Raw genomic sequence first — 26,299 nt, forward strand, 5'->3', positions numbered from 1 at the left:
TGTGGGAAGTTATTCCCGAAAGACTCGCTCCAACTAAACCTTCCTAAGCTAGTGCTTGTTTGCCCAGCTCAGGGACCTTCATGCCAGGAGGAGAGGGCTGTTTTATTTTATTTATTTATTTCTTGCGGTACTGGGGCTTGAACTCAGGGCCTTCAACTTGCGCCATTCCACCAGCCCTATTTTTGTGAAGGGTTTTCAAGATAGGGTCTCACAGAACTATTTGCCCGGGCTGGCTTCAAACTGCGATCTTCCTGATCTCTGCCTCCTGAGTAGCTAGGATTACAGGTGTGAGCCACTGGCGCTCAGCAAGAGACTGTTTTAAAAGCAAAATGCATGTGGGATTGGTTCTGTTTTCAGTGAGGGACCAAAAGGACATGGGGTACAGGTATCTTCTCTGGATATTTCCATCTGTTGGTTTCTTCAAAGACTGAATATTCTGCAGAACTGTAAACAAGACTATAGCAAAAAGTGTCAATCCAGATATCGGAGTCCCTTAAGTTGACTGACTAGTGGAATTCACAGTGGGACAGCCATCATGAAAAGCAGTTTCTACTCACAGCTGCTTCTCACATGTTCTCCAGTATTGCAATAAATCTAACCACCTAAGCAAAGGGAGCTTTGGAGCATTACGTGGCACGTAGTAGGCCAATCCTGACGGAGTTTTACTCATCTGTTGGAAGTAGTTAGACTAACGTTGTATTTATATGCTGGACTAACTTTATATTTATATGCTGGAAAGTTCTTTGGGAGGCTCTTCAAATATATTTAGATAACACAGGCATAAAACGCCAAACTATAATTTTTTGGGTATTTTTTGCAGTACTGGGGTTTGAACTCAGGACCTTCACCTTGAGCCATTCCACCAGCCCTGTTTTTGTGATGGGGTTTTTTTTTTTTTTTTCAAGATAGGGTCTCATGAACCATTTGCCAGGACTGGCTTTGAACTACAATCCTCTTGATCTCCTCTTCCTGAGTAGCTAGGATTACAGGCGTGAGCCACCAGCACCCGGCTGCCAAATTATAATTTTGAAAAGCAATGCATATATAACTGGGTAGTACCACCATGTTGAATGGTGTTTCCAGTGGAGAGTCTCAAAATGGTTGGAAACTTTATACAGATGGTGGTGATTAAAAGTCACTGTTCCTTGGGTCACTGCAGGTCAGGGGTAGCTTTTTGGAATCCATGAACTTGACATCATATGCAACATCAAGAGGGTTGATTCTTATGTATACATTTCCAAAGGAAAAAAGCCACCCTTTCATCAAATTATCAACGGCTCTGGGAGGAAAAGAAAAGGTGAAGAATCATTGCTGTCACGAACGAACGAGATTCCAACAGGCACTTGGATTGCTTAATTCATGTCCTACAGACTTTCAGACCCAGCAGGAATATGAGAAATTCCCAAGTTTAAATTACCCTAATACCCAGGAGTAATTCTAAAGAGTCATGTTATATAATTTTTTTAAACAAAGGAACTGTATAAACACAGACATGTATATATAATGTACATAATGCGCAAATGTGTGCTTTTTCTTAATCACTCCTTCTCATTTGGCTCTCTTTCAGTTAGCTTCTTTTTCCTGGTCTTTGGGATCTTCTCCAATGACAGAGCTCTAAGCAGTGAAAAGGAACCATGCACAAAAACAATCTTAGAGAAACTGCAAATGCTAAGTTCTGGGGCTTACTGCGAAGATTAGAGGCTGTCTTCTCCCCTGTGTGGGCATCCCATTTTCATGAAGAATCTATTCCCAAGCCTGCGTTCCCAGGGATGCCCACAGTGCAGGGGGCATGGAGGTGCCCTCATTGGTGGGTAATATTCTGTCATTGAAGCCAGCAGACGATGGATCCCAAAAGCTGATGAATAGTAGCTGGAAGTGGGAGAGCCCATGGCCCTTCCCAGAATCTACAAGAGAACTTTTGGTACCCTGATATTGCTCACTTTTGTTTTTTTTTTTGTGGTGATACTTGGATAAATTCTTGACCCACCAGGAAAAGCCTTCAAAGGAAGCACCTCTAAACCCTAGAAGATCCGTATTTTGATCTCAGATTTGGAGGTGCTGTGTAGAAAATGGCATGTGTTTCCCTGTGAAGGACTCTTGGCTTTCAGTGTACTGAAATGGGCTGTGATGTCCCCAGGTTGTTTAGAGCCCTCATGTCACTGTGAGGGAGAGACCGCTCGGGCAACTTTTCAGAACTATTGTGTTTTCTCAACTTCTTTCAAGATGCTGCACAAAATCTATTTAGATGAAGCCCTAATGAAGTTAGCACAACATGTCCTGCAACCTGTTTTTTTTTTTAATTCTGCATAAAAATAAATACAAAGAAAAGTTAACTTATAGCCAGTGTATCCATTAACACCACACTCACACGCACCCTATCACACACAACAGGGCTTTTTCAGTTGTCCTGTTTGGGGTCATGATGTGAAAAGGAAAAGGAAATTCTATTTCAGCCTCTAGTTGCAGACACAAAGGAGTACCAGTTGGGGGATCGCCATCATCTCTGAGGTGGTACTAATCTTTTCAAAGAGGAAATACCACGTGCCAAGGTTAGATTTTAGAATATTTTAATGTCCATTTCTTCAGTGAATGCATTTTGAAATTCTTAGAATTAACAATTTAAAAAGAGCAGAGCAGAGGAAATGAAAAACACAAACAATTGGTTCTTGCTAATTTAATTTCAGATTGTAGACATGATGTGATTTTCAAAACAACCAATGAAAAATGCTTACCTCAAAAAAATCTAGAAATTCAAATGCAGCTGTATCTTTGGAGACTCTGAGTGATTACAGCCCAGGTAATGGTACACTGCCTTTGGCTTTCTGTGTCATGTGCAAATGTGCAGTGTGTCGTCCCCGTGAGTGACGTCAGTGACGAAGGAGCCATGCGAGGTGTGGCACAATGTGGGGGACCCTTTAAGCGATTTGAGGGTTCATAACTGACCTCTATATTTATTTGCGTCAGGTGAAATTATGTGCTTTTTCATCATACAGATGTACAAAATTTGATCTGAGATGGGGCTGAGAAGAAATGAGCAATTGCAACGCAAAGCTACTATTTACACACATTCAATTCTCAAGTATTGCTTCCTGCCCTAGGTTCCTAAGACGTATTGCCACCTGAAAGACGCCTCCATCCTGCTGACAGCACTTGAGCCCACTGCCTAGGAGCCGTCTGTCTCCTGCAACAACTATTTGTTCAATGCCAGCAGACCGAGACGCACGGCAGGTGTGCTGTGGAGATTCTGTGGTTCCGCACTGAGGTATGCTTTGGAGCAGGGAGCTGGGAAGGCCCCAAGAGGCCATCTGCACTGGTTCTTTAGGAAGGCTCGGGGTGTTTTTAAAGACAATTTACACTCTGCGTGAATTGCCCTTCTTTGGGGGCTCCATTTACACAACACTGAACAAGACCACTGGAGGTTAATGATTCTCTCCCATTGGTTTGCAGCTGTGGGGGTCCTGGGAGGAGAAGGGTATGGGTGGGAGGGCATCACAAACATCTTTGTGGTAGGGGAAGGAAAGTGGTTTGACAGGGAGGATATTGAGTGAGACAGAATGACAAGGGCAACTGGCCAGCCTCTCAAAGTTACACAGTCTGGAGGTGGAAGGCAGAGGACAGATGGACACTCAGATACAGGACCTTAATACTGACAGGAGGAAACCCAATGTGCCCACATCCCTAGCACGAGGAAAGTATCAGGTAGTGTTTTTTAAGGGAAAAAAAATCTACGGTATTTTATAAGAATACATTCTTCAGAAGCAAGAGGTATTGACCATCCTTTCCTCAGAGTTGGAAGACCAACAAACTGACAGTCAAACCTGAAGGAATATTTACAGTCACTAAAAACACTCTGGGTCCCGAGAAGGCAGGGCTGCTGGATGGCTATTCCATCCCCCGGGGAGGTGGCTGACCAGATGGAGATGTCATCATGCTGGACACAGCAGGTTCTGTCAATCTTTGGGGACGAGTGATGAGGGGTGAGGCTCTTCAATGAAGGAACACACAGGAAACAGCGTGAATATCTCCAACAGACTCAGAACTACTTCTTAGGCATGTCATGTTATCTGGGAAAATAACTATGACAGGGCCATTCCAGACTGAGTTACTTGACACAGACTTCAGACTCAATGTGAAAAAACATAATTACAAGCAGGATTGGCAGCCAAGAGCCCAGACATGATTTTCTTCAGGTTTTTTCTTTCCTGCCTCCTACTGGCTGGGTGACGGTTTGCACACAGGTGGTTCTGGCCCTCAGTGCACCGTAGGAAGCCCCTCTCAAGAGGGTTGTGTCGGCTCACAAGATTAAATCCTGCCAGCACTCAGCCTGTGCAGTGTGAGAGTGGGAGAGAATGGAGAAACTTCTTAGATCTGTAGAAGCCAAGAGATGCGGCCTGCAGGGATCTGCTTTGAGACCAACCGGTTTTGCTCCAGATCCCCACAAGAGGGAGCACCCTTGCTGGCAGCATGGCACCAAGTAGCCAAACATGAAACAGGAAGGGACCTCTTGTCACCAGTCTGTGGGGGCCCTTTGCAAATCACCCTTGCCAGCCTATTTTCCTCCACCAAAATGACCCAGCACCCCGCCCCCAAACACATAGCCTGATAAATAAATAAATAAATAAAAGCAACCCTCAGACGTTTGAATTTCTCCCTCAGGTGAGTCAGCTTCCAAGACAAACACCTTCACTCCCGACTGGAAGAGCCCTCAGCAGAGGGTCAGGATGAAAAAAAACGGCTTTGAGATACCTGAGGCCTGGGTTCACAAGCTTTGTGCCCAGTGAGCATTTGAAATGTTGGCCTGAATGCAGGTGAACCCCTGAACCCACCTGGTATCAGGAGCATGGTCCACCCACAGCCCACTTGGGCGAGGGCCCAGGTCCCAGGAGAGTGTGGGGAGGGTGCTCGCTGAGCTTTCTCAGCCCCACTTCCCCACACCCCTTCCTGGTGAGTTACTGGCACTTTATGTCAGGTTCATACACAAAAGTGTGTGCGTGTGTGTGCTCAGAAAGGCCAGGTGACTGGGAACACTACTGACATATATATAGAGAAACAAACTCAAAACACAGTATGAGCCAAAAAAAAAAAAGTCTTGTGAGAAAAGGCAATAAAAATGATATCTTAACCACTGCATTTTTTTTTAAAAGTCAAATAATACCAAGAGCCATGATTTCCACTGGTGGCCTCAGTCCTAGACTCAAGGCCAAGGCCATCCCCTGAAGGCACTTGTTCTCCTTCACTTGGCTGAACGAATCCCCCCAAAGGAGGCAGGTTTCCAGGGAAGAGAGCAAAGGAAAGAAGAAATGAGTGGAAATGAGCCCTAAATAACTGTGATCCACACAGAAATTAGGGCTGAAACGACCACATAACACCACGTCCAGGGACAGAAACTGAGGTGCATAGAAAGCACGACAGCCAGATACAAATATTATTGTGTTTTGATGAACAGAGCACCGTGGCAGCTCGGTGCTGCCTCACACACTTTTTGAGACGTTGAGCTTGGTGAGTTCGTTGGCTTCTTCCATTTCTGCCTCTTCACAGTCATCCTTCTCTATGGCTTTGCCAAATCGACACCTTTCTTCCGTTTTGATGGGCTCTTTCCAGGGTCTCTTAGAAGACAGATGCACGTCTTTGGCCTGTGTGTTGTCCTCGGAGCCCAGGGATGTCTTGTCCAAATACTGGACAGAAGGCACCAGGTTGGCAATCTCGTCCGTGGGAGACCGCCCAATGCTGCCATCCACCTGGACGCGGATGTCTGGGGAGATGGACAGCTGGTGCTGCGGCACGACCCCATTGTCCATGCACTTTGGGTAAAGGTAGGTCTTCATCTGCCCTTTCCCCTTGACGTTCACTGTCCCTCGGTAGTCAAAGTCATAGCCCATCTTGCTCAGGGCACGGTAGCTCTCCTCGCTCACCTGGATGCGGCACTCCACTCCGGTGGTGTCCATCCTGCTGGCGATGTTGACGGTGTCCCCCCAGATGTCGTACAGCAGCTTGGTGGTGCCGATGACGCCGGCTGTCAGGGGCCCATGGTTGAAGCCCACCCTGAGCTTGAAGTTGAACCACAGCATGTTGTTATTGAAGTCATCCACCACACGCATCATGTCCTTGGCAAACTCAAACAGGACCCGCAGGTGCTCCTGCGGGTGTCCGCCCTCCTGGCACTGGGCTGTGTTCAGCCCCGAAGCCGCCATGTACGTAGCCCCAATGGTCTTGATCTTCTCAATGCTGCTGTAGTCCGGCTTGCTCAGGAGCTCGTCGAAGTCTCCGATCAGCTCGTTGAGGACCCGGTAGCATTCCTTGCCCCCCTCGTAGTTCTCCTCGTAGAATTCGCTGAAGTTGACAATGCTGGCAAAGATGACTCCACCGCTGTCATGGTTCTTGGAGTAGGTCTGGGACACCTTGAGCTGCTCGGCCACGTGGTAGGGGATGATGTTCCTCAGCAGCCAGTCGGCCTGGTCCCTCATGCTCTGGATCTTGGTGCGGTGAAGATCTGCCTCCACATCCCCATGGTAGTGCAGGCGGTAGCTGACTTCGAACTCTCGGTTCAGGAACCAGACCAACAGAAGCAGGAGGAAGAAGGCGAGGATGAGTTCCTTGCCCACGAGGCTGGCTGGCCTCCTGCTGTCCTGCAGCAGCGAGCTGTTGCATGGGTTCCTCTGGGCACTGGGGAGCAGAGAGATGAGAAAGGACACGCCTACTGAGTGCATTTGTTCTGGGACACTTCCCAACCTCAGTGAACCAGCACCTGCCCCAGGTGCTGCACTCCACCCTTAACACAGGGAAGTCCAGAGCAGCCCGCTCCACAGCGACACTGATGCCTGCAACCAACTCTCTACCCAGGCCTTTAGAGATGACTTAGAAAGAAGTCTTCAGCTTCTTTAAAAAAATCTTTTTTTTTCCCTTAACTTTTTCTTTTGAAAAACCTCAACTTTATGGAAGAGTTAAATGTCTGGTGAAACAGACACTCACACACCCCTCACCTGGATTCAACAACTGTTAATATTTTGCCTCTTGCTCTTTCTCTTACACACACACTTTCTACTAAACGTTCTGATGTCATGACATGTCAGTCCAGAGCACTTTCGTATGCATCCCCTAAGATACACACTTCCCCATGTGAACATTACCATATCCAAGAAGTTTAATATTCTCTGCTATGTTTCCTTCTTAGATTTCCAATCCAACAGCCTCGTAATTTTACAAAGAATTTTTTTTATAAGTTCTCTATTTTTCTATTTGCATGAAAGTTTGACAAAGTATATTCCCCTGCTCTGGGTTAGTTCTGTTTTGCCAAAGTGATTTAAGACAATTTTAGCATTGGAAAAAAAAAGAATACAACCTACCCATTTTAACAGTAATCTATACACACCGTAAGAAAGTCAGGCAGTATAAGGATCTTCCCAGGCAGCCAATACGGTCATTTTCTAGTGGCTACATAGCATCCTGATTCGAGGAGACATCAGACCCCTGCTGAGGGAATGGCTTGTGTCCTTGACTTTTATGACCAGAAAAATGTTGCAAGGAACAATACTCCAGGACCTGTGTCTTTGCTCATATGGAACTGCTGGATCATTTTAGAGTCTCATTAGAAAATTTCAAACTAAGAGGCTGAACCAATTCCTGTTCCCACTGATCGATAACTGAGTGTACTTTTACTGGAGCTGCTCCACTGGACAGTGCTGGTGAGATTAGCAGTGACGGTAACAACCACTTTCAAAGTTTACTTTTTAAACCTGTTTTTTTCTCCTTTAAAAAATACTACATACTTGGTGGCAGAGCACTTGCTTAGCATGTGTGAGACCCTGAGTTTGATTCCTAGCACTTCAAAAAACAAACCAAAAACAAATTGCATACTCATCATAGAAAACTTAGGAAAGAAAAAGAAATTTAAAAATGATCACCCACAGTCTTAGGATCCAGACAGTCCCTGCAACATTTGCTGAATTTCCTTCACTCATCCTCTGTTCCTCCATCCCTCCCTTTCTTTTTTAATAGTGCTGTTATCATTCTGTTCATTGAAGTTTTATAACTTGATATATCTCTACAGTGCTGAGTGGGCAGATAGATTTTACCTTACAATGGCTTGGTCACTGCATTAAGTCTAGTTGTATACAGTTTAGATGGCTCAATTCTTTAGTCCAAGTACTTAATAAGTTTTGCTGTTACCTCTGTCTTAAAGATATTAAAAAATAATGAACTTGAGACAGTTACTGAAGGCCTCCCTAAAGCCCAGTCACAAAAGCCCTGGCTTTTGACTGGAACCCTGGACTGTCCTGATGGGACCGCTGGAGAGTTCCGGAACCTTGGGTAAGCCAGGCCTGTCTGCTGGGTCTCTATTTCCTTGTGTGTAAACTGTGAAGATGGGATGGAGCATGGCCAAGTCCCCTCTGGCCTAAGGTTCTGTGCAGAATGGTAAGCTCAGCAGGCCTGGGGCTGCTCTCTCCGAAAGGCTGGCTGTGAGGGGCCCTGGCTGGCATTAGGGAGCTGGAGTTCAGGATGGTTCCCACTGTTCCTAGGTAAGAGCAGCTCATGATGTCCAGGCTGCTTGTATAGACAATGTAGTTTATACTCCACACCTGCTTTCCTTCTGGAAGTCTGAAATACAGGTATGTATCAGGCACAGGCTGCCTATGTCACCACTACTAATAAAAATCCTCAGCAGGGCTGATGGAGCGACTCAAGGGGTAGAGCACCTGTCTAGTAAGTGTGAGGCCAAGCTCAAACCCCAACTATGGCCAAAAACAAAATAGAACAGAATTCCTATTCTAGAGCAATGAGACTCTACCAGGCTCCACATGCATTGTCACAGCTGACTGCTGAGGAACTAAGCTTGTCCTATGTGACGCCACTGGTAGAGAACTCTTAGAAGTAGCCTTCCCTTTGCTGATTTTGCTCTGTGTCATTTTCTGTAATGACCTATAGCCATGAGCACTGCAGTGTACTGAGTCCCCTGAGTCAAATCAGGGCTGGTCTTGGGGTCCCAACACAGGTTCTATCGTTCAACGAGTGTGAATTGGGGACTGACAAAGTACTCTATGGAAAGACACTCCACACTTACTTGTTTTTGACCACTGTCATTGAAACAAATGACAATATGTATGAATCTCAAGTGTTAAACAAAGTAATGCTTTACTTTAGATGAACAAGACATATTTCTGTCCAGCCCATGAAGCCTCTGGTTGGCTTTAGAGCAGAGCAGGCAGAAGCCTGGGATGGGAGGAGGTCTCCTCTCCTAGTGACAGCATCTCACTGGGCCGGGGGTAGGAACAGTCCCCATCAGTAGACCTCAGCAAGGTTTAATGCCATCTGAATGGTACAAGCTCTGTGGGAGAAAGGGGTGACGGTGCCTGGGTTTCCTCCTTCCAGCTATTGCTCTCCTAACTTTTCTGCCGTGCTGCAGCAGAGTTGACTCTGGAGGCAGAAAATGTGGGCCAGGGCGGGAGGTGAAGGGAAACAGATTACAGACGCTGCCCACCCTATGGTGGGTTATGTCCTGACAACCCACCGCGAGTGGAAAGCATCAAAAGTCAAACGTGCACTTACTCCCCTAACCCCCAATCACCATGGCTTAGCCTAGCGTAACTTTTTTTTTTTAAGCCTATAGCACCCAGTATTCCCAGGTGGCCTCCCATCCAAGTATTTACCAGGTTCAACTCCTCTTTAGCGTCCCAGATCACATGAGATCGGGCACATTCAGGGTGGCATGGCTGTAGACTAGCCTGTGCACCTAACGTGCTCAGAGCACTAACAGCAGCCTCACACTAGCCTCGACAGTCCAAACCATCTAACACAAAGCCTATTTTATAACAAAGTGCCAGACAGCTCACATAACTTCTCGGAAGTGAAAATAAGAACAGTTGCTTTCACACTGTGGTAAAGCGTAAGAATCATTAAGTCAAGCCATTGTAAGTCAGGGCCAGCTGTACACTGTTGCTTTTTACCTCTTCTTGTGAGGAAAAGAGCCCTGATATGCAGCATCACGTTTGTACCCAAAGGGGCTGCAGCTACAGAAGACATCTGTAACAAGCTGGGAAGAGTGCTGCCAGTCTATAACCTGCATTCCTTATTCTAAGACAGAAAGACAAAATTCAAATCACAAAGGTCAGTTTCAAAAAGGAATTTTTGGTGACTGACTGCAAGAGTCAATTTATGACTGAGTACCTGGTCATTAAATCACGCGTGGAAGTAAAATGTCGAGTAAGCCACTGTCATGGAGAAGAGAGATTTTAAAACAGAGAAAACAAAGACCAGCTAAGCATGGCATTATTTAACTCTGGTGTGTTTCCGTGCCATTTAAAATGTACTCTTGGGACTGTGGTAGGGGTAGGGTGTCACTAGGAGGGGCTGGAGGGGATCTGGGATGCTGGGAATATCTTTCTTCTTGGTCTGGGTGAAAGGTACACTGGTGGGTTCTCTTGTGCAGATTCACAGAGCTGTGCTCTTAGCATCTGGGGACTCGTGTATGCATGAGTTGTATGTCATTAAAAAGTTAATTTGAAAGACGATGCTAGTCTGGGCGCTGGTGGCTCACACCTATAATCCTGGCTACCCAGGAGGCTGAGATCAGGAGGATTGTAGTTCAAAGCCAGCCTGGGTAAATAGTTCCTGAGACCCTAACTTGAAAAAACCCATCACAAAAAAGGGCTGGTGGAGTAGCTCAAGGTGTAGGCCCTGAGTTCAAGCCCAGTTACAGAAAACAAAACAAAACAAAACAAAAACCCCAAACCAAACTAAACCCAAAAAAACTGATACTAGGTGTTTTGCTTTTGAATACTGTAGTTGTAATCATTAGTCATTATTACATTGTAAGCTCTATGTCTCTTACATTTTTTATAATGAAATACCTAGCAGTAGCTATAGTACAGAAACAATTTCACAAAATAAATGAAAATCATAAGTGTCTCCCATATTTGCAGTATTTGGTTATGTATATAATAATTTACATCCTTCATTACCAAAAACTGAAGCTGTTGGTGAATTTTCACTAATCACTGTGATCAGTGTTTTTAGGCATGCAGCCTTTACCCTATGCTGAATTCTTACCTCCGCAAATAAGCAAAAATGGAGTTATTAGGTTAAAGGCTATGAACCTTTTTATGACCGCATTTTAACAGATTGTCAAATTACTTCCCCAAACTACTGTAACATTCTGTGAAGTAATGAGGCATGGGGGGAAGACCACAGCCTGGAAGTGAGGAGACTATCCATGACCTGCTGTGTGACTAAGGGCGGCTCCTTAGCTTCTCTGAGCTTCAGCTTCCTCATCTGGAAATGGAGTAAAAGTTAGCTAACATCTCAGGTTATTGTGGGGATGAAATAAACATATCTAAAATGCCTTATAGCTAAAAGAAAAATCACCACTACTAGTAGTTTAATGACTGTATAAACGCTTGCCTACTCTGAACATTCATGTTACAACTTTTTGAAAGTCCAATTGAAAAGGCTAAAAGGAACTGGATGTGGTGCTGTATACCTGTAATCCCAGCACTCAGAAGGCAGAGGCAGGAAGACTATGAATTTGAGGCCAATTTTGGCTCTGTAGCAAGACCCTTTCTTATAAACCAACCAACCAACGAAACAACAACAAGAGGAAACTCAAAAGGGGCTGGGCAGAAATTTAAATGTGCAATGACTTCAGTAGTAAAGACACTGACAGCACTGCCATACTTATCGTTTACCCACATTTCCTGTGCTGTGAACTTTTTGGTCCTTCATCTGTGCAGGCCTTAATTAGCAGTGTGTGTGCGTGCATGTACACTGGGGATTGAACCCAGGGTCTTAGGTGCTTGCTAGGCAAGTGCTGGACCACTTGAGTTACACTCCAGTCCTTTTGTTTTTGTTTTTGAGGTAGTCTCCCTCTTCCTAGCTTTCCTTGGGCTGCCCTCAAACTTGAGCTCCTCCTGCCTCCGCCTCCCTGAGAGCTAGGATTACCAGTCTCCACACTGGTATTAGCTCTTTACAGAACAGTCTCACAAATGTTTTCATGTCTGTTTTGATATTCTTCCCTTTCTTTATAATTTATTGTCAGTTGTCTTTTTTGTGGACGTATTTATTACTTATAAGACTGGAAAGTTATTTTTGTCTAAGAGGCTTGAAAACTAATTTTTACTTTTTCTAGATTTTATGTAGTTTAATTTTTATTTTTGATCCTTCAATGTATTTAGAATTATTTGATGTTTATAGTAAAGGGCAGGTCAAATGTTTATTTCAAATTTCAAATATTTATATTTCAAATTCTATACAGTTATTTCAAAATATTTTAGGGGATAAAATATATTTCCTTGATGTGTGAGATTTCCTCTGTAACACATCTTACATAAAATTAAGCTAACTCTAATACATGCCTTCATCTTCATTTTATTTTCCCAGTAAGCTACAATTATAATCTGATAATTCAACAACTAGCTACTTTCCACTATCTCTTTTAGATTCATATTATTCCCTTTATTGTTGTATGACTGCTGTCAGAAAGCCCAGAAATAAGCAGTGATAAAACAGTCACTCTCATCTGCTCAGACCCAGGCCTCTCATTAAAGGCTTACCTGAAGTTCAGTGCTGCATCCAGAGGTGAAATTGCTATGGAACTGAAATGAAGATGCAGAAATTATTATTACAAAAAGCAAAGAAGACAATAAAGGCAGCGAGCGGGGGAGAGTTTAAGCAAACAACTTCCGTTTTTGGGAGCAACTAAACAACGCCCACGATCCACATGGCCACCTCTTTTTCCTCCCATCTGTGTCCCCAGCTCTGGACCGCTCAGTGCTCTGATGTCTCCTCTTCTTTTGCAAAAGCTGAGTTCAGGGCTTTTTTGAGCACTCCACATGCTCCCTGCCCTGCTAGGCCCAGCAATGGGGATGGGATGGGTGGGCTCATTGGGTTTTCCATGTAGGAGGGGGTCCAGGGAGCTCCATCCACCACCCCATCCCAAAACCTGCTGTTTGGAATTTGGGCAGGAAGGTGACGCGTGATCCCCACCACTTTGTCCTCTGAGTCCAAGTGAAAAAGCCCCACAGCTGTGACTAAATGTCAGTGTGAATGGCTGATGGGAGTAAATGTCACGGTGATGGGCCCGAGGTTAAAGGCTCTTCGTACAGAGCTCTGTAATGACTGTAATTCCAGATGACCACCATCCTTACAAAGGTAAAAGTCTGCTTTCTTCTGCTTGAGGCAACTTAACCACTCATTACAGTGTCCTCTCAGACACCGAGTGGCAGTTCCACTTTACATCCCTTTCTGAGCTTAAGAGTGAGGAAGGACGTGTGCCTTGCCCATTACTGACCGCTGCTTTGTTAACACCCAAGGACACACTGGGAATGCCACATTTGACACTGCTCATCCTGGGGTGGGTTGGCTCGTTTTGTGGCTTTTGCATTTACTAAAGCAGTGGTCCTCAGCGACAGTAGTGCCATTTTGGGGGTAACCTAGGAAATTTGGGGATCTCCCTGGTTATCATAATAACTTAGGGAACTAGAATGTTAGATGCAAAGCACAATGAAGAAATGTCTCATGTAACTCTAAAATAGCCTGCTTGTCTAAACCCTCTGTAAGTATGACTAGGTGCCTCTCCGATACATGCTAGCAGTGAAACACTTTTATAAGAAGCTACGGAAAAAGCCTGATGTTTAGGAGAGGTTTATTACACAAACAGAGCTTAATGTGCTAAAGAGATGGTGATATTTTTACATAAAGTTCTCACTCTGTGCATTCTGCTGCCCAAGGAGTTACTGTATTTCCAATTACATATTAAGTTGACAAAGCTTAAAAGCCACAAAACCAGTTGCAGATGTGCAACAGGCAATTTGAGACTCCCTTTAACAAACTGAGAACCAACACTATTCAATTAGTGGAGCCCACGGAAGAGCAAGCTCCCGGGCCTCCTCATTGCCATCTCGTATATTTTTATTTTTAAGATTTTTGTGGTAAAAATCTCAAATGAGAGCTGATCCTGTCCCCAGAGAACCTGGATGCCTGTTTCTTTGTCTGCATTCTCTACTCCTCAGCACCTGCCAGCCACAGTCTGAAGGCCATGGAGTCCCAGAGACTGAACCTCACTCCCTTGGATGTGGAGGGACTTCAAGATCAAAGACAGATGTCCCTGAAGGCTCCTTCTTCCTGGGTCTCATGTCATAACATGGGGACCGCTCTCATTTACAATAAGAGCCAGGTCAAGACTGTCACTTCCTCCACTCCAACAATATCTAGCCCGTCTTGGAACAGCAACCTACTTTGAGGAAGGTTAGAACAGCATTCTTTTCATCTCTGTGCCAACCTGGACATCTGCTCTAACTTTCGTGTGTGTGTGTGTGTGTGTGTGTGTGTGTGTGAGTTCTTTTCATTTTTTTTTAAGATTGGTTCTTGTTATGCAGCCCAGGCTGCAGTCAAGCTTGGGATCCTCCTGAGTGCAGAGATTTCAGGCGTGAGTCATCATGCTCGGCTTTCCTTCTGCTCTTTCATTGTCCTGATTGTGTTGTGTGACATGGCCTCAGATCTTACTTAGATTTCAACTTACTTGTACAAGTAAATTCAAGTGTGCTACACTACATTATATCTTCCAGGGCAGTCACCCAAGGACATCTATATTGATATATACACATATTGACCATCATTTACCCAAAATGTTTGGAGCAGACGTATTTTGAATTTCTGAATATTTGCAGACAAATAGAGACATTTTGGGGATAGGAACCAAGTCTAAACACAAAATTTGTTTATGTTTCATATATATCTCTCTTATAGGTATGTGTGTGTGTGTGTGCGTGTGTGTGTGTTGTACACACAGCCTAAAGATAACTGTATGCAATATTTTGAATAATTTTGTGCATACTGAACCACCAGGCCTTCTGGTGTCATGGCGATGCTCAACATGCTTTAGATTTCTCAGCATTTTGGATTTCAGATTTTCGGATTAGGGATGCTCAACATGTAGTATGCTGTTATAAATGATGCTTTCTACTGTGTATTTTCCCAGGGCAGTTGAAATGATGTATGCTGGAAGCTATCTCAGGCCATCACCACCTGCCAATGGGGAGGGAATCAGTGCTCACATGAAAACTCAGCTGAGCCTGAAGCAGCACCGCAAAGTGGTTGTGAGTTCAGGGTTCCAGTCACGTACCTGTCTGGGCACAGGGAAATATAGAGCAGAAGCAGCGGGCCGGCCCCCACAATGGTGGCAAGGGAGGACCTCATCCAGGAGCTGAGCTGGCAGAAGTTACAGTAGTGGACGACAGCCACCAGCACAGCTGAGCCAGTGAACATGGTGAACTGCAAGAGAAGCCAACATTAGCACAGCCCGTCCCCTTCTCCCTGTGCATTGCTCCCACATCCCACCTGAGTGGAGCATCCCAGACAAGAGGACCTGCTCACCTGCCCATGTCTCTGTTTAATATCAAACTTTGCCATTTCTGACATCACCAACTGGCCCGTCTATGTGCAGTAGCTCTTATGTTTGGCTAACCAGTGGTTTCAAGGACAGACTGCACATTTTTAGACTCATGATCCAGTGCTTTAGCTATAAGTTCACACTGGTATGAAAACTCTCCTCCAAGTGTGTGGAAATGGCACACATCATTTTGGTGGAAAGAAAGGGAAGCTGGATATGAATAATAAAAGAAAAAAAAAAAAGAAAGGGAAGCTGCCCCCCACTGGGGACCTACCACCTTGGGATCAGTTGTCTCCCAAACGCCTCTCCTTAACGTCCCTACTGTGAGTAGGCACTTAATGCTCTGTGGGTGTCAGAGCATCAAATGCAATGAGCCCAGCTGCTCACATCACCCGACTCACACCAAAGACATAACCCACACAGCAGAGTTCGCTCGCACTTCACGCAGCTTAACTTAAAACTCCTTCCTTGAACAGTGGCAGCTGATCCAGGTGCAAGTCAATTACTCCTACAGACTGGCTGGCACATTGTCTTGTATCATTTGGAAACATGAGACAGATGTTTCTTTGTAAAGAATGAAGAAAAACACAAATGCCACTCGATTTACAGTTGGGTTACACCCAACGAGCCCAACACAAATGTAAATAGTCAGACTGGGGCACAGCGCAGTGTAGAACACGGCCTATCATGTGCAAGGCCCAGAGTCCACCCCGGTACCACCAAAAAAAAAAGAAAAAGTGACAAACAAAACGATCGTACGCAATTAATACCACTAATGTCACTAATTTACCGAATGTCATAGCTTAGTCTAGTCGACCCTAACTGCTCAAGAATATCTGCATGAGCCTACAGTTGGGTGAAGTAATCCAACACCAAGCCCTTTGGCAATCAAGTGTTGACTACCCAGTGTAACTGACTGAGTGTGCCACTGAAAGTCAGAATTGAAATGGTTGTATGAAGTCAAAAACTTGAAAATTGAACCATGGAAAGGCAGGGACGGTTTGTAACTGATTTGAGACTTGGTAGAGACTGAAAAAAGTTGAAAAGGCTTCATGTCCACTGGGGAATCTTCCCAGTGTGGCAGTGGCAAGTCCACGTTGCCATGTTCTGAAAGACAAGCTGGAGGCACTCACAGAGTGCGGCTGGTTAAGGGGCTGTATTTAAATCACTGTCCTAAGTGACCAGGCTTGTTTAAAGAGAGGGAGGGAGGTTGTGTAGCCTAGAGAGCATGAAAATAAGATGGCCAGCCATTACTTACATGTATGTTTGTCTCAAACTCAGAGGTGATGTGTGAGTAGACAGCAAGGGCAGGCAGGGATACCAGGATGGCCCCGATGCAGTGACGAGGAAGCCAGCCAGCGATCCATTCCAGTAGCCGCTTCGCGCATGCCATGACGTCCTCCAAGAAGAACACCATCCTGGCTCAGAGGGGGGAGGGGAGCAGAGGGGCCCATGGTGAGCTCACCAGGACTGATAGCCTCAGTTCCCTCCACTGTCCTGTGCTGCTGCTGGCCCAGGGGGTGAAGGGGGTGAGTGCAGCAGGCTCTACATCCCTCACACTTGGAAAAAGCAAAATGAACTGGCCCCACTCAGTTCACTTTACCTGCCTCTAAGGTCACCAGTTGCATTGTGGTAAAATGTGCTTGTCAAGAGCCAAGCTTATGTCTCTGTAGGCTCAAAGGGGCATGTAAGACTAGTTAACAGTGAAGCCTACTGTGAGGCTACCATCCAGTTACCTGTTCCCACCTGCTTCTGGGGCAGGAGATCTTGAATAGGGCCATTCTGGAGGTGATCTCTGGGGCCTCTTTGTGGTCATAAAGGTGGAGGGCTGCTCCTAACAGAGCTGGACAGAGCTGGGGATGGGAATGGCCTGCAGGCACAGGCAAGGGCCACACAGTGGAGCTCTGCCTTGCATCCCACACAACTGCTACACACGCCTGGGGCCCACAGAGGTAAGAGTCCTGCCAACAACATCCCAGCCGAGGACCCAAGTATGTTTTTGTGTACAAACAGAAGTTTGGGAGGTGCAAACGCATGACTCTTCCAGGATTGCAACTCCTCTGCAGACCCAGTGAAGACTGTCCTTTATTTCACTTGGGACATCAAGGGTTGCTCACATTTGCAGTGGGGATCGTGAGCGTGAGGGAAACAGCAAATGACTCTGTTGTTTCCCAGCAGCAGTACCCTGGCATGGACCAGGTGAAGTAACTGTGTTTTTTAAGCGATTTTCTTTCATTTCTCCTGCACATTTCAGTGACAGCGCTACAACCAGGAGAATGATATTAATGTGATAAAACTCTTCTCATGAGTCTGGGGAGCTGAATATGTGGTCTGGGAGCCATGGGTGAGGAGAGGATGGGTCTTGGCTAAGCAGGAGGCTCCCTGAATTAGGGTGGGGTCAGCAGTGGGACACAGAAAAGAGGCACTGGGGGTCCTTTTGGAAGAGAGTCATGGACTTTGTCTCAAGTCCACTGCCTTTGCTTCTGGAGAGGCCAGGAGCCGCTGCTGTGATTCATCAGTGCAAGGACCCCTTGCACATGGCCAGGATCCAGGCCTTTGGTCCTGAATCTGTGGTCAGCGGCCAGGAACTCCTGACTCTCTTGCGTTGCCCACACAGCTGAGGTGCAGCCTAACTGTGACATCTAGAGAATAATGGAGGCCTTGGGGTATCTTTAAGAACAGCCACAAATCTGCTCACAAGGCAGGACAACAGGCCCTAAAAGGGGGAACAGAAGGAGCTGAGTCCCAGCCAGAAGATGGGGATGTTGGGGTTTCTTTGTGAAACAAAAGAAACAAAACCACAGAATCCTGAAGGTGAGACCAGCATGGTCTCAAGCTTGCCTGGGGCTGGAGTGGAGGAAAGAGAACTGGGCTAAGGTGCAGAAAGCCTTCTGGGTAAGGCAGGCGGCACCCTGACGTCACAGAGGAAGATGCAGAACTGGTTCCCTGGGGACCTACATATTTCACAGTATAGGTCTTGATATGGGATATAAACAGGGACCTCAGAGGGGCCAAAGGAAACCTTTCAAGGTCTCAACCTCTCCTAGGCTATGACAATTGCTGGCAAGCTGAACTCAGTCACCCCAGTGCTCAGGCAGGAGCAGAGTGGCCGCCTCACTTACCAATGGCCCAGCAACCACCTGCAGCCTTCAGCATCTGAGTCTAGTTAGCCTAGATTTTTTGGAACTGGGTCCAAAGGAGTAGGGTTAACGCTAATGGGTTAAAAGTAAGAAGGTATGGAGACAATGGCAGCGTCAGGAGACCAGGACCTACGTGCCCTGAATTAGACAGAAACTGGAGGGGAAGGGGACGGGAGGGTGGGGATGGGGGAGCGACTATCTGTGGGTAAGGAGATTCTTTTGGGGGTGATGGGGAAATGTCTTATAAATATATCATGGTATGTTTATACAGCTCTGTAAATTTGCTAGAATTCACAGAATTCTGCACTTGAATGTGTGAGTATATTGTATGTGAACTGTCACAATAAGGCTCATTTTAAAAAGTAGTTGGGATTCAAAGCCTTCACCGCCATGGCCTGGGTTCGCTCCCCTGTCAGGGAAGCCTTTTTGTACTGGAGGTGTGGCTCAAGCCACAAGTGCCTGTTCTGCAAGTGCAAAGCCCGGAGTTCAAACCCTAGTCCCACCAAAAAAATAAAAAACAAAAAATAAAGTCAACTCACCCCTTGTTTTGGGCTGGAAGCATGACTCAAGTAGCAGAGTACTTGCCTTGCAAGCACGAAGCCCTGAGTTCAGACCCCCATACCACCACAAAAATAAAAGAAAAACTAACTAGGGGCCAATGGATGTCTTAGCTTGAGTTCCGCAGAAGCAGAACTTGAGTGCAAGCACTTTCTTTGGGAATGGGACCCTGTGCCCAGGTGAGGGGTGGGGGCTGTGACAGGGAGGAGAGGTAGCCAGACAGGGTGGCTTGCTGTGGGTGGTGGCTTGATCCTGGTGGGGAACTGGGAGACAGCAGAGATATGCCATAGCACAATTGCAACCAGAGAAGAGGGTGTGGCCTCTGCAGTGGAGAAAGGCCTGGCACAGAGCCGCAGAGGCCTTCAGGATGGAGGAATCGAGGCAGGTATCCCAGCCAGCCCACTCCCAATAGGAGAAACTTATTTGGAAGCCTCGGGGCCAGATCCACACTGTTATTTTTTTTTTCTGCACTGAGATAATGGGTAAGAGTAGCAGAAACTCACAGTCAAGGCTTCTCCCCATTTCTGTTTTAGCCCCAGATCCTGGGAGCAATTACTTGTGGACTTTGCCAGGTGAGAGACTGTCCTATTGGATGTGACAAGACTGGGTAAAGTGGTTGTGGTGCAAAGACCCTCTGGTGTGGTACCCACGAAGCAGGAATGATCAGTGTACCTTTAAGAGGAATGCACCAGGAATCCGCACCTGGTCAGCAAAGATGAGAACTGTGAGCTTCCTCAGACTAGTCCTTTGTCTCTTTAAAATGGGCTCTTTAAAATTACTGAGCTGCAGGAGTTCTTTGCACACTAGGTATTAGACCCTTGTCATAGATGTGGTCCACTCTATGGGTCCCCTCACTTTCTCCATGGTGTTCTGCAGAGCACGAAAGTTTTAAATTTTGATAAAGTCCGGTTTATCTATTTTTCTTGTTGCTTCTGCCTTTGGTGTCATAGTTAATAAAGTTCTCAGAAGACTGACACCTGCGATTTCCTCTGATGTTTAGAAGAGGCGCCTACCAGGCATTTGTTCCCTAAGCACGTCTCCCTCTTCTTCCTCCCTTTCTCATTCCTGTCTTCCCACGTCTCTTAATCTCTGGTTTAGGGAATCTGGGGATGAGCTGTGGCAGCCAGGCTGCTGAGGGCACTAACCCTCCCTAGCAAGTGGGTCCCAACTGTGCCAGGGCCAGTGTCTGCAAGGATGGTGCTTTGAAGTAGGGTTGGGGGAGGAAATGAAGCCTGGCCTCCAGAAATATTAGCTCAGAAGGACAGCTGGCTTTGGACTCTTGGCCGTTGTGCCACAGTCAGGAGCCAGAAGAGGGAGCTAAAGGCTAAGCGCTGCAGAGCGGCCCCTGCAGCTGCAGCCGGTGCTCACCTGATGGACACCACAAGGGACAGCACCTCCAGCAGTAGGTTTGCGCCAAAGACAGCCAGGGCGGCAGGCGGGGGAGGCATGGCAGTGGCCCCATACTTCAGGAAGCAAGTGATGGAGAGAATCAGGAATACCGTTGTGGACAGACATACATCTAGGAGGGAGCTGAAGGTGGCACTGGCGAATGTCTTCACAGGAGAATTCTTTATGACCTGTTTGGAGCGGGAGGGACTTGGGATGAACTGACTTCACTACAGGTGGCAAAATTAGCAATGACTTCCCAGGGCCTGCCTACTGCAGACCAGCCAGTAGGTGAGCCATCACCTTGCTGTTGATTGCCCTGTGTAATGATGAGAAAACTAAGGCACAGAGAGGTTAAGAAACTTGTCCAGGGTCACACAGAAATCAATTACAAAACAGTATGTTCATGTAGACACATTACATTTTGAGCCTGAAAGGTGAGTTACTGCCTGGCAGAGTCAATGAGTTCATATCTGTATAGGCAAGCGAGTGGCAGCAAATGCTGCAACTGTCCCTGGAACAGCTGGGTCCAAGGTTAGGGGATGTGAATGCTGGCTTCACCACTTGGCAGCAGCAGAGAAGAGCTCCCATAGGCAGAATGAGAGCACACAGCTGTCAGCAAGAGAGACTTCATCTGAGCCTGCCTGGCCTGTGTGCTGGGTGCAGGGGTGGATGTAAACCAGCCCCCATGGGGGAGCTTGCAGCTTGAATGTGGGAAGGGACAGCAACAGGACATGCAGGAGGGCATGTGAAGTACAATGAAAAGCCATGCACGTGCTGTTAGGGAATTAAGGGACTTCTTTCGGTTTTGGTGGTTCTGGGGTTTGAACTCAGGGCCTTGCACTTGCTAGGCAGGTGCTCTGCCACTTGAGCCACTCCATCAGCCTGTTAGGGAATCAAGGGGGGAGGAAATAGCTAAGACATGTACATATCTGAGAGATGACTAATTCCAGCTCTGTGTGGGCCCTTCAGAGCCATGATCTCAGCTAACGAACTCAGTCAATGCTCACAACAACCCAAGGAGGAGGAAATGCTACTCTGCCGATGTTGGTGTGCAGGCCAAGGAGAGGTGGCAACCCCAAGGTCACAGAGCAGATGATGAGCTGATTCCTGTGTGTGCCTGGACCCTTCCTGGGGGCCACATACCCGGATCCATGGTGAGAAAAAAGAGGGGAAAACCACTGAGGTTGCCTTCCACTCAGCCTTGCAATCTCTGGCAACCCAAGCAGAGCTTGGAGCAGGGTGGGACTGGAGGTGTGTGGGAAGGAGAGGTCTGTACCTTGTCCTGGGTCTGGTGTGTGCTCCTTTCAGACAAACTGGTTTTGGTGCCCCTATCCCAGCCAGGCCCCATGAGCTGGATGAGATGAGAGAAGGGGGAGCTCAGACATGGGGCTGAGGTCACTAATCAGCCCTGATGTTGTCCTGGACCTGCCCAAGCAACCTGGGGGCAGGACTGGGTTCTGAATCCCATCCAAGGAACTCAGAGGCTCTGATACTGTCCTTGTGCCTGGTCCTAACTTCTGAAGGTCTGGCAGAAAGCCTGGGAATCTGGTAAGGCTGCCCACATTGACTCCCCTGCATAGACACATATACGTCGTTGATCTCTTTGGGGCTCCATCTACCACTGTGGGATTGCAGCCAGGGCTCAGCCAGGAGGCACAGGGCCTGCTGTGAGGCCCCATCAGGGCAGCAAGTGAGGGGACGTTCATTCACACTGAACACCAAGGTTTCTTGACTTTCCCAATTCCTGGCCCGGAGGGCAAAGGCCCCACATGCCTTGCTTTAGGGATTCTGAGAAATGCTGCAGGGATTACTGTTGAAAGAGGTGATGTCAAAGGTCTAACATGTATGACTAGAGAAGACCCTTGTATGGCTGGTCTCCTCTTACACAGGAGTTTCTGGTGCCAACAAACCCCTTCTTAGACTCTGGACTCAGGCCCCCTTCCATCTCCTTTATAGTCTCTCTTGCTGTGCTGCTTTGGGTCAGGCATCCCGGACTCACCTCCTTGGCTTGGCCTCTCCCTTCTGCCCATTTTCCCTTTGGGTTCATTCATAAACCTGATACAAAGGATCCCTGGGCCCACTCCATCCCTGTGACTCCATTGCTGTCCATGTCAGGCCCTGACCTGGGACAGTGCCATCCAAACTGGATGTGGGTGGCTGGCCTGCAGTATCTTACTGCCCACATTTAGTTAGGCTCCAAGTCATCAGAGCATGGCCCTGCAGTCTGGCTGCCTGGGCTCAGAGCCCAGCCCTACTACTACTTACTGATGTCTTGTGCCTGTTACCCAGTCTGCCTGTGCCTCAGTGTCCTTGCTGAGAGCAGGGATAAAATCAGTGCTGCACCTTATGAGTGGCAATGCTTACACAAGAAACACCATGCAGAGCACTGAGAATAGTGAGGGCCTAATGTGCAGCTAGCTTGGAAGCTCCTTGCTCCTGTCTCTCTTCCCCTCACCCCCTGGCCCTGCTTTGGATCTGTCCTGCACTCAGTAACATCTTCCCACCTATCTTGTCCATTCTCTGTCCCCTTCTACAACTCAGTTCCATGTTCTGTATAAAACACAGTCTGATGGAGACATTTCCTGCTCCTTTCTGGCCTTTGGCCTTTTACCACGCCCACCCCATCACCCCTCAGAAGCATCTGCAACTTGCTGGACCTGACTGTTCTGTGTCTCTAAGGTTTACTGGGCTGCCTCCTCTCTGGAATGCTCCCTCCTTCCCTCATTTGGTTAGTTCCTGGTCTTCCCACTGAAGTGGGCTTGGTGGTTACCTTCCTCTAAGCCCTCTATGTGGGGCTGCTACCTCACTATCTGGTTGCAGGGCAATTACTGGACCTTCAGCTCTGCTGTCAGAGTGCACCTTTCATCTCTTTATCCCAGCACCTAGAAGAAGGCACCACACATGCCTTCTGTATGGGAGGCTCTACAGCACAGCATGAGGAGTGGCTGAGATGCCTAGCCTTGAAGTCAGACAGGTCCAGCCCTCTCTATGGAATTGTGGGTCACCTACTTATCCTTTCTTATCCTTGGCTTTCTCTTGGAAAATATAGGACACTCATAAGCATCTGCAAAGGCTTTTGTGAGCATGATTTCACAGGCCACCAGCCAGCCGCCCTGGGAGGCCATGGGAGGACTGATTAACTGAGGTTAACGGTATTCACTGTCCCTTGGGGGTTAATAGAAGGTAGGACCTCCAACCCGTGAGGCACAAATTGGCTTTCTCTGATTCACCACGGTCTCTCTAGCACCTGAGCCAGTGCCTGGACATAACAGACCTAGAGTTCTGCAGAACACACAAGTGGACTTTGACCGAAAACTTTTTTGATCCTGGGCTGGGGCGGGTATATACTTTTGTACACCGGACTCCAAAGTGGGGTAGATGGGAAGAAGAAAAATGACATAGGAGAAGCAAAATTCAGCTGGGACCAGAGAGAGTTTCTTAGAGGAAACCATGTATGTTATGACTGAAAGGTCCAGGACAACACGAATTAAGGCAGTGGTGGGGTAGAGGGAACACAAGGCTGAGTGTTGTGGAATGTGGACACATTTCAGGGGGATGAAAGCCACAGGGGAGAGAAGTGAGGCTCAAGAACTGGAGACAGCTACAGGGGCCCAGAAACACCAGCTACGGAGGAAAGGCCTGGAGATAACTAGGCTTGGCTTTAGGATAAAGGACCACAGAATGTGTCCTTGGCAAAGATAAATTTATACACAGTTGCAACTTCAGGCTCACTGATTGTGGGAAATCCACATTAGTTTTCATTTTCCTGTCACTTGCTAAAGTACAAAACAAAGTGAATGATCTGTGAGACGACAGATTTCTGTTGTTGCAGAGAGAACTCACCTCTTCCTGGTAGCTGGTCCTGTATGATCGCTCCAACTCCTGATCCAGGAAATTCAGACTGAACTGATTGATGGGAGGCTTGAAAAAGTAATCTTTCATCAGGCTGGAAGACACAACAAATGTAATCCATCAATACTTATAGCACAATTGACGTATCAGAAAATCACATTTAGCTACCAAAACACCATTCAATGAGCACATCACAAAAACTGCCTCTGAAAGTCACCATGTGATAGGCACTGCTTGACTGCTCCTTGCAGAAACATATGTCCTTGTGTTTCTAGACATAATTGCATGTTATGTTTCACCCCATTAAAGAATGCCCAGAACACACATCATTAGGCCCCGCTTTTGAAAACATATTCCTCATATCTAGGATTCGAGGACTGCGAAGGCAGCTCTTTTGCCCTGTGAAATGACGTTTTCTGAAGAACCAGCAGATCCCCGTACTGAGAGCGCTTATGTTGATTTGGATCCTTCAAATGAAAACAACTCAGAAGCAGCTGCCCTCCCACCTAGGGTACCGACAGCAAATGCCACTGTAAAGCTAACAGGTTGCTGCTGCAAATGGTATTTAGAGTCAGTGTAACTGTAGCGCTGCTGTGCACATGTGGATTGCTGGCAGACCTGAAAGATGACAGAGCTCAATGATTTCAATAGCAGAGAAGTCAAATCTGCCTTACGTGACTCTCATTTTTCAAGAATTGCCAACAAATAGCAATATCCTTTTCATAAGCCAGAAAGTTATAATAAATTTAAAGGAACATTGGCATGACTTCAGACAGCAAATGTGGGTATGCAGTTTCTCTCCCTTGTACAGTGGCCGTTAGCGTGAAGTCAGATAGAACGCACAGGAGTCTGGCACGTGCCTGACACACAGTAGGACCCCATAGCTGCACTCTTTTCCTTGCTGCACAATGGACTCCTTTCCTGTAATAACTTATGGCCATCTCAGACTTACAGGGGAGAAAATGTCCCTGATGTCGGCCCTCTCTCCTCCCTTCTACTCAGGAAGTAGGACAGAGGGGAAAACAACAAAACGGCCAGGGGAGGACGTGCAATAGCCACATTCTAGCAGCTCAGTGGCTGAACCAATGCTGCTACAAGCTGTACTGCTCCTTTTAAGTTAATATTGGGAGGTTACACTTCTGGGAAGGTGTATAGTACAGCTCATTTTGAACCACTCCTTTTACAGAAAGCAACTATAAACTTTGGGAAAAAAACATACAAACAACTGCCAGGAGGCACAGAACAGTGACCAGGGCTGGCAGAGAATGGAGGGGAGTCACCCTTGGAAGAAGGGAACAGCACTAGGTACCTTTCCTATTTTTCACCTTTGTTGTTGTTTTTGGCCTGAAAACAGGTATTAGTCAGCACCGTATGCAGGGTGGCTAAAACTTGGACAGAAATGCCATAGTAGTGGAGTTGGGCATGCCTGTCATCCCAGCACTTAGGAAGTGGAGGCAGAGGGATATGAGTTCCAGGCAAGCCTGGACTACATAGTGAGACCCTGTCTCAAAAAAGAAAAGAAACAAGAGACTAGAAAGTACAGTTTGGGTGACCACAGACGGAGAATGAAGTTGTAAATATTAGAAGGGAGACAACCAGAGAAGGAGAACCCCAAATTCTGCATATAAACTGCTTAAATCTCTGGCTGACTCTTGAAATACACACATGCACGGCACACTCCAAGCAGCCCAGGTAATGCTGAAAGAACAGGGAGCAGAGTTTGGAGTTTGAATTCAGAAAGTTAACAGTTGAAATAAGAAAAAATTTACTTTTCAGAAGAGTATTGCAAAATGAGACTTTCTAGGCACCATACATAATATCCATAACACAACCCAAAGTCATAAGCCACACGGAGATTGGAAACCTAACCATACTCAACAGCAAAGCAATCAATGGGGAACAATTCAAGATTATGAGAGGTTGGAATTAAGAGGCTGGGGTTTATAGCATATGTAATGGAATACATGACAACTATGGCATA

At 46.7% G+C, this 26,299-nt stretch overlaps 1 protein-coding gene across 2 annotated transcripts in view; it reads right to left on the reverse strand.

Moving 5' to 3' along the window:
* Positions 1-1,064: 1,064 nt before the first annotated feature.
* The window catches only part of Adcy9 (adenylate cyclase 9), a 116,455-nt gene continuing 91,220 nt past the window's right edge, over positions 1,065-26,299 (reverse strand). For both annotated transcript variants that reach the window (XM_074059466.1, XM_074059467.1), the window contains exons 6-11: positions 24,310-24,412; positions 20,446-20,654; positions 16,638-16,797; positions 15,113-15,261; positions 12,543-12,584; positions 1,065-6,663 (exon numbers count right to left, since the gene is read on the reverse strand). In XM_074059466.1, the coding sequence (XP_073915567.1) occupies positions 5,472-6,663; positions 12,543-12,584; positions 15,113-15,261; positions 16,638-16,797; positions 20,446-20,654; positions 24,310-24,412 (1,855 nt within the window). In that variant the 3' untranslated portion in view covers positions 1,065-5,471. The remainder of the gene's footprint in view (positions 6,664-12,542; positions 12,585-15,112; positions 15,262-16,637; positions 16,798-20,445; positions 20,655-24,309; positions 24,413-26,299) is intronic.

This window comes from Castor canadensis, chromosome 17 (assembly GCF_047511655.1).
Source record: "Castor canadensis chromosome 17, mCasCan1.hap1v2, whole genome shotgun sequence".
NCBI classification, from domain to species: domain Eukaryota; kingdom Metazoa; phylum Chordata; class Mammalia; order Rodentia; family Castoridae; genus Castor; species Castor canadensis.